Below are 9,055 nucleotides of genomic sequence, written 5' to 3' on the forward strand. Positions count from 1 at the left end.
AGTACTGAAACGTCCCCTTAGAAAAATTATAAATGACTGCTTAAACTGACACACAATATTTTTAGCGCAACGCAATCTGACTTTCAAAAATCCGTACAAAAGAATGGCCCTGACTAACAATAACCTATACCTTTCACGAATCACTTACCTCACAAAAATCTTCGTTACTCAAACTACTGCAATACAGCGAGCGCAACTACTGCCAGCTAAATAAAAGATTCTAACTACTGAAGGCACTAACTACTGATAGGCATAGTTAGCAAATTGAAGATTTTATTAGAGAACAAACAATGCGTTTACCTTAATAGTGTTCAAAAGTCGTAATATATACCAGTTCATGACATCCAGTCTTACAAATTTACCGTCTCTGATGGACACACGTCCAGATCACCCGCTCTCAAATCTCCGCCATCTCTCTCCCCACACCACCACTGCTGGCGGCTCACCTGCAACTGCGCAACGCTACGCGCTGTTAACATCCAGCTGCCCAACACTACAATAGCAAACAATAATGCAAACCAGCCACAGACTGCACACAGCACAGCCAGTGATTTTCATACAAAGCTCTACGTGGCGTTACCAATAAAAGAACCTAAACAGCCTAGTTGCAGTACCTTCGTCAGATGTGACCTCTGTTGAACAACCACCGAGGCTTGAGGTGCTCACTGTGTTGCCTGTGAAGCTGTGAACCCAGAAAAGAGCAAGATGGGAAGGTATGTGCAGGGTGACACAGAATAAGGGGAGTGTTTGAAGTGAGTAGTGGCAGCACTGCGGGTTCGTGACAGTTAGGCCGGTATTACACTATCAAATTTCTTTGTCCAAGATCTTTGTCCAATATCTCTGTCAAAGATTTTTGATAGTGTAATAGGGATCTTTGACAAATGTCGTCCAATATTTGATCAAATCTAGGCCGAGGCCGTATATTTGATCAAAGAAATCGCTTGTCTTCTGTTCACTGCAATGCGATATGTTACCACGCCGAGCGCCAGCATCGCTGGAGCGTTCTGTCATCTTTTGTGTTTGTAAACATGGCTGCTAAATACAATTGGTGTGTGGCGTCTACCACAAAATTAATTGAATTGTACGAAGCGGATGAGGCGCTTTACAATTTGAGGCACCCTGAATATAAAAATAGGTTAAGAAGATTGGAAAGTTATAAAAATATTGCAGAGATAATCAGCCGAGACATACGGCCAGGATGTACGGCCGAAGACATAAAGAGGAAGATAAATGGCCTCCGTACTAGCTACTCGTACGAAAAAGCAAAAGTACGTATTGACATATTCATTTATATTTATTTATGCAAGTTAAGTTTACATGTCATACAAATGATTAGCATTAATTTGTTCACTGCAGCGACTTGAAGCATACAATAATGTTTACGTAACCTACAAGTAGTTAAATTATTTTCATTATTAATATTGCAGGTGAATAAAAGCAAAAGTGGAGCCAGTGCGCAGGCGGTGTACACACCACAAGTGTACTGGTTTCAAATGCTGAAATTTCTAGACCAGTCTACAGAGGCCGACGAAAGTATGTGCAATTTGGAGAGCACGGATAGTGAAGCTGGAAGTGAACGTGCGACACCGACACCGACGTTTGAGGATATGTTAGCGGTATGTACATTTGTTTACATTTTACGTTACTAAATGTGATTATCTTGCCAGGGCACCTTCCCAGCGCCATTGTAAAATGTCTTAAAGTATTCCCTAACTGCTCTCCCGTGTACTGTACGTCCAGAAGCAGCTTGGCAGGCTATTGGTTCCATTTGCTGTAGGTCCTCAGTGGTTTGTGTCTCAAAATAGGTACAGTCTCCTACTACGGCAGACACAGTTTCCTGCCGTGTGTACAAGTGTTTTCTTCTCTCAGTTAACAAGTTGTGCAATGTGCAGGCAGCCAGTGTTATTGTGGTAACTTTTTCAGGAGGCAGATTAATGGTAGTAAGAAAAATCCTGAAACGACTTGCAAGAATGCCAAAGCTGCTCTCCACTAATCTTCTCCCTCGTGACAGTCTGTAATTGAAAACCTTTTCTTCTTTTGTGATTCCTTTTAAGGGGTATGGCTTCATAATGTTATAACTCAGAGGAAAAGCGTCATCTGCCAGTACTACCATTGGAGTTGTAATGTTTGTGTTCCCAAGCTTCCTGCCTTCAGGAATGTTGAGCATAGATCGGTCAATGAGACATTCTCGTAGTTTGCTTTTTGAAAACACTCCAATATCACCAACACGCCCATTAGTTCCTACATTTACATACAAAAATTTGTAGGAAGCATCTACCATGGCAAATAAAATGATACTATTGAAGGATTTATAATTAAAAAAGTGCGATCCACTAGCTTGTGGACATTTAATACGAATGTGCTTTCCGTCCATTGCTCCTATAGTGTTATAACAGTTCCACTTCTTCTCGAAATCCTCTGCAATTTGCTCCCACTCTCCTCTGCTTGAGGGTACCTGTAAATAAATAAGATTTATGTATGTGCAAGGAAGTACGTAACTAATGGCTTTTATCTTTTATTTTATAGCAAGACATGCAAGAGCCTGTCGCATGTAGCGAGGCACAGCCACAGCCCCTGCGTCAAGAGCGGCCTCCCACCAAAAGGAGGAAAGTCACGCCAGACGTGGCAACTAACGTCATGCAGGAGGCCAGCAGGACACTTCAGGCTATGGCTGATGCTGCCAGAACCATGCCTGTCCATGATGACCGCTATAGTACCCTTGGCGCCCACATCGCAGCAGATCTGCGTGAAATGGAAAGAGTGGGCGGCAGGGAATACACCACTGCCACTATGCACAGTCTGCAGCGGACATTAATGGACAGGTGGGATTTGCTGCATGCGACAGTCCGTGCACAACCGTCCACCTCTGGATATATCCAGGTTGCCTTGCAGCAGGCTGGAATACAGGATGAAGATTCCCTTCCATAAATATATATGTGTCTATAAATTTTGTATCTCTCCAATCTTCTTAATCTATTTTTATAATCAGGGTGCCTCACATTGTAAAGTGTCTCATCCGCTTCATACATTTCAATTAATTTTGTGGTATCACACATCTCATTTGCCATGTAAATAAAATTAAATAAATAAAATAATAACAATTTATCTTCATGAACATAAAGTGTATAGAACAGTTATTTACCTTCAGACAATAGTCCTTTAGTGCTTTGTAAATTGCCTCACACGTTTCAGGTATTATTTTACTTAATGTGCATTGTGGAATTCGAGTGCTGTACTGTAAGCTAGAGTAACTTTCTCCTGTAGCAAGGAATCGTAGCGTTACAGTGAGCCTGTCTTCTGCAGATATAGCAGTTCTTAGGTGAGTATTGTGTTTTGAGATATGAGGAATCACTTCACTGAGAACATACTGAAAAGTATGCTCATCCATTCGCAAGAAATTGATGTATGACTTGACGTCTTCCACTATTAATTCACGTAACAAGTTTTGCTGAATGCTTTTTTCGTCTCGTCGTGAAACCCACGGCTTCACCCAGGTACGTTTCCTTTTTTTTTCCCCGCTTCTGTATCTCATGTGCACACACAGCAATTGTGGCACAAGCAGCAGCTGCTGCGGTTAATAACAATATGTTTCTGTCAGCCATCTTGAACTTTGACGAAAACTTTGATGACAGTGTAATACCCCTTCTAGCGCTACGTCAAAGATCTTTGTCCAATATATTGGACGGAATATTGGATCACATCTTTGATCAAATCTTTGACAAAGAAATTTGATAGTGTAATACCGGCCTTAACGAGTAAACTGTCCGCCATTTTAGCAATCATGGACCAGTGGAACAAACAAGAGCATGCGTTACCCACAAAAATGTTTAATAAAAACAATGATAGTTTGGTAGCGGCGCAGACAGAGTTACGACGTTTTTATAATTTAGGACGTCATGATGCCGTTCCGTCGAAACACGCGATAAAATGTTGGATTAATAACTTTGTAGAAACTGGATCTGCCCTCAAGAAGAAAGCAACAGTACGACCAAGAAGTGTGCGCTCTCCAAAGAACATTGATGCTGTACGCGAATCTGTCTTACAGAGCCCACAGCGTTCAATTAGAAAGAAAGCAGCAGTGGTTGGAATGTCCTGGGAGAGTTCGTAGAATTCTTCATCCTGATTTAAATTTCATCCGTACAAACTACAGATGGTGCAACAATTGAAGGAAAACGATTACCGGTTACGATTAGGCTCTGTCAACAAATGATAACAAAAATAAACAATGATGATGAATTTCTAAACAATTTGTGGATGTCAGATGACGCACATTTTCATCTCAAAGGTTATGTGAATAAACAGAACTACTGTTACTGAGCAAACACAAATCTAATGACGTTCATGAGCGCCCTTTACACGCTAGTAAACTGACAGTATGGTGTGGTGTTTCATCACATGGCATTATCGGAACGAATTTTTTTGCAAATGAACAGGGAAACACAATAACTGTCAATACCGATCGTTACGTGGAGACGTGACGAACTTTCGTAACACCTGCATTGAACAACTTTCCAAACGTCCAAGAAGCCTGGTTTCAACAGGACGTAGTGACATAAAACACTGCACAGTAATCAATGGCATATGTGCGAGAATTGTTTGGCAACCGTGTGATCTCACGATTTGGCATCATTTCCTGGCCCCCTAGATCGTCAGATTTATCGCAATTCAGAGTATCCCAGCTGAGATGTTGCAGCAGTCAATGAGGAAACTGATTTTCACAAATGTATTCGTACAGGAGGGTGCCATCTAAAGGACGTAATTTTAAAAAAAAATGATACATGCCATCAATGTTACGTCAATGGCGAACTTGTAAGGTTTCAATTACTATGAATGCAATTTCTTTCCTTCATCACTTCTAGTTTTATTGGATTGTGGAAATGTTCCTGTTTTTCTGTGTCACCCTGTATATGGCAGGAGAAGCCAGTACATCAGTAATTTGCTCCAAATAAGCCACCTGACACACTACCATATGGGTTCCCTATATCTCTCTTTCTGGCCTGTGGTTAATGCAATGGTTCACACAAGAAAAACCCGTAACACCAAACACATTAGCATATGATACCACTAGTGGATCAACACGAGACCTCATCTGGAAATGTTATCATATAACAATAACAAAGCTGTCCTTGAAATTACAATGAAATTACAAATTACAAATGAAATTCAGGCTTATAATCAATAGTTTATTCTGCCAACCGAAGTGGTTGACTGATACTGCTGGCTAAACTTGTAACAAGATGACACTAAGATAAATAATGTAACATTTACATTTCTAAACTGAGAATGCGTCACTGCACTGAAGGTAAGTATGCATAACTTTATGAACAGTTAATGAGCTTTCCTCATCCAATTCTTGCCAAAAACGTACTTTACCCATTTGTGCTACTAGAAAACGTCGGCCTCCTAGCACGGTCTGTCATGAAGTGACCAAGTAGTGATAGTGATGGGGTTCTAACAAGAGATTGGTCAGTCTTCTATCTTTTTGTTCAGTCAGTTTTTCAGTCAAATGAAAAAATTGTATAAAACTACTCTCTGTAGTCACATCCGCTGTTTGTATGCATGTTTTTCACTATCTGGATATGAGTGGTTTCACTTGATTTGAAACAATAGACTGACACACGTCTCTGACGATTACATCTATTATATGGATATGTCCACTTGTCTCTGGGTTTGATGATTTCAATTATACAATTTTTTCAGACTTTTTCCGTCCAAGCATGTGGCGCCACCAGGAGCGCAGCCAGCAGGGGGAGGTGGCCCAGTATGGATCCACAGTAGGAGAGCCAGGAGGCTGCTGGCAGCCACGCCACCACCCCACCCCACACCAGTGCAGTATGGAGTGGTGCGGTAGCAGCAGTAGGCTGCCACGAAACACAAGGGATTATAGGTGGGGTCACTCACGAACAAATGGGTACAGAGGAACAGTCCGCTAAAGTGAACGAAAATACCAAGGAATCACTTCTAATGAACGGACATTCAATTTTCACCTCTGTTGCGAGCGAAGACCAGAAGACCATTCACTTCGACCAGTTTTGTCCCCACCTCGGCCCTGTTTGGTCGATTTTGTTCCTCGTTCAAGTTCCTCCAGTCACCGTTTGGCGACTCTCGTTGTTTTTCGGGAAGTCAGTAATTCATGATTCCAGCTCCACTCTTTTATAAATATGTAACTTACATAAAACTGAGGTTGTGTGTAATATATACATTCTCAGGCAACAAAAAGAGAAATCCACTGCAGAACACATAGTAGTCATTAAATCAAGCAGATAGCCGGCCGCGGTGGTCTAGCGGTTCTAGGCGCTCAGTCAGGAACCGCGCGACTGCTACGGTCGCAGGTTCGAATCCTGCTTCGGGCATGGATGTGTGTGATGTCCTGAGGTTAGTTAGGTTTAAGTAGTTCTAAATTCTAGGGAACTTACGACCGCAGATGTTGCGTCCCATAGTGCTCAGAGCCATTTGAACCAAATCAAGCAGATAAATCTAAATAATACAAGATTTTTTGTTTATAGATTTCTGTCGGTGTCATCTGATTGATTTAACGACTAGTTTTTAAGATAATTTGTAATCATTTTTTAATTGTAGTGCAAGGAAGTTTGCGATTTTCACAGTCCTTCCAAAAATAAAACATGACACATATGAAGGCTCTTATTTTCCAAGTTTTGTTTGCTAGCCCCTAGTTTGGTTTCTTTGCGCAAAAAAACAAAAATAGTTGTGCATGATTTTAACTCTGTACGCAAAGCTAAAGCTCTTCATTTGAAAAATCGGAGAATGGTATAATATCAAAAAATATTGTTCAAGAGCAGGTTTTTAACGAAGAACTTTATCACTTTCCACTTAATTATTAATACTGTACTACTGCATTAACCTGAATAATACAACCTGTGAACCTACTTACTAAGCATGTGAGGTATATATCATGAGAAAAAAAACACATTTTCTTTTGAAAATACTTATTCTAGTCTCTTTTTTGCCCTTTTTTTCTCTACAACAAACACTCCAAAATCTCCCAAGCTTCACATAATTCTCCGTAACAGCATCTGCTTGCACGACGATACAAGCCAAACGCGATATAACCGTCTTTTCTTTATTTTACAAATTATTTTTTCGGACACGTCTCACATGACCTTCTCGTTCGGCAGCTAGTCCACGACTGCCTGAATGCCGTTGCTTTCAGGACGTATAACTCATTCCAAAGCGCGGGAAAGACTTTACTCTCATTGGTTGATCAAAACGAACAGACAATCAGATTAATCTTTCATGATCATATTCACGCTCAAACTGCTTTACTCCAATCAACATTCGCAAATGCATCTACGTCATTTCATCCTGCAAATATTAACAAAATATTCCACTGAACCAAACGAAACGAAAACTAAGAGAAAACTGTGCTTGAAATGTACTTTAGAACTGATTGTCCTCTTACTACCTTTCTAGCTGCCTTACTACAAAAGCAAACGCTCATAGACATACGTCATCCGCCAGTTTTTTCATGACATCCTGGCGGCGTAACACTTGCTCGTTGGGGGACTGATGACCTTCGCTGTTTAGTCCCCCTTAAACATCCCAATAACCACCACCACTTGCTCGTTAGATAAGGTGTAATACAATATAGTATTGAAATTTGATGTATGTCCCACATACACACTCACATTCACTCTCATTTACTATCACCCTAACACAAAATATAAATATTACCTTTTAAACTGTTATTTCCATTACGAATGAAAAACTATCGGAAGTTTAGAACTGAAAATCTTTATAAATTAAATCGGCACTCTAAGAGTGCTATTACTGATTTCAAATAACAAAAGAAATATAAACTGTTATTATTACTATCAGAATTTATTTTCTTAAGCGTCGGTTAAATACTTTTTACTAGGTTTTTTATATCTCTGAAACTATTATAGGTAGCGGTATCAAATTTCGACACAAAGCTCGTCTGAATAATAAAAGGTCATGTAGCAAATATGGAATAAAAGAGCTAATATTTAACGTAGTTATTTAGTTTCTTAGGTGAGGTGAAGAAGTGATTTTAGTACGCGCCACAATGAGCATTCTCACGGTCTGCTTTAGCGACAGGTGTGGTTACGACGCATGCGGCAGGCCACATGCCGGCCGTCACCGAGTCGCATAATGCTACAATTGCACATGTAAAAATTATAAAAGGTTATGTGCATAGTGCACAGGTCTGGTGAGCGTGTTTGAGTTCGACGAAAAAAGAACATAAGGTACAAGAACTGTGAAGGTTGACTGCCTGCGCAGCAGTAACTATTTCGCGTGGTCAGTTCATGTTCGTTCACTGTTACGACATCGTGAGATATGGGATGCCATGGAACCCGGATTTGGAACACGATATGACCAGTTAGACATGGAGAAAAAGAAGAAAAATGAGAGGGCCTTGTCCATCATTCAAATGCTAGTTGACGATCACTACTTAGAACTAGCGAAGGAAGCATGGGAGGAACTGGGGAAAAAAATTGCACCTATGGCGTATTTAACACTATGCCCAAGGTAGGCACTTAGTAAATTTAAAAAAAGAATATGATATGACCATGGACAACTATATAATGAAGATAATGGCTGCCAATAGATTAGTGAAGCAAGGGGGCTTTCTTTACCTCTTACGACAAAACAGTTGCAGACTTCATGCTTCTAGACTACCTCTTGAGAAGTATGTAGGCCTCTTCAGAAGTTTAGAAAGAGATGAAGACAGACAGGTTGACCACAGACTTTGTCATTAACAGAATATAATTAGAAGAGAAGCGCCTGGAACCAGATTCAAAGTCCACTAAGAGCCAAGGAGAAACCAGTGCATATGCGTCACAAGGTGGACATCATAAACAGCACAAGTTTGGCCAGAGCCAATATAAAAATCATAAACAAACATGAGAAGAACGCCAGCAGAAACAGACTGAAGCAGATCATATTGCCAAGGAGTGCCCACATTTGTGCGGGAAACGAGGAGTGGGTGCAGCAAGCTAGCAGAATGTTCCATAGAAATCAGCATACAGAGCAAGTGGGTGCAACCTCAACAATTCTAAGAATTATCCAAACAGTG

General features: G+C 40.6%; 1 protein-coding gene across 1 annotated transcript; it reads left to right on the forward strand.

The window, feature by feature from the left end:
• Window positions 1-705: 705 nt before the first annotated feature.
• LOC126474720 (uncharacterized) lies at window positions 706-3,062 on the forward strand. Its single transcript, XM_050102199.1, has 4 exons — window positions 706-713; window positions 1,136-1,268; window positions 1,428-1,616; window positions 2,527-3,062. Exons 1-4 carry the CDS (start codon window positions 706-708, stop codon window positions 2,926-2,928), a joined length of 732 nt encoding a protein of 243 aa, XP_049958156.1. The 3' UTR covers window positions 2,929-3,062.
• Window positions 3,063-9,055: the final 5,993 nt, after the last annotated feature.

The sequence above is a fragment of the Schistocerca serialis genome, chromosome 4, assembly GCF_023864345.2.
Source record: "Schistocerca serialis cubense isolate TAMUIC-IGC-003099 chromosome 4, iqSchSeri2.2, whole genome shotgun sequence".
In the NCBI taxonomy this organism is placed as follows: domain Eukaryota; kingdom Metazoa; phylum Arthropoda; class Insecta; order Orthoptera; family Acrididae; genus Schistocerca; species Schistocerca serialis.

Excerpts from the sequence above, each read along its gene's own strand:
- LOC126474720 (XM_050102199.1), top strand. Across the intron at positions 1,269-1,427 it reads ACTCGTACGAAAAAGCAAAA|GTGAATAAAAGCAAAAGTGG; the intron begins GTACGTATTGAC and ends TTAATATTGCAG. Across the intron at positions 1,617-2,526 it reads CGTTTGAGGATATGTTAGCG|CAAGACATGCAAGAGCCTGT; the intron begins GTATGTACATTT and ends TTTATTTTATAG.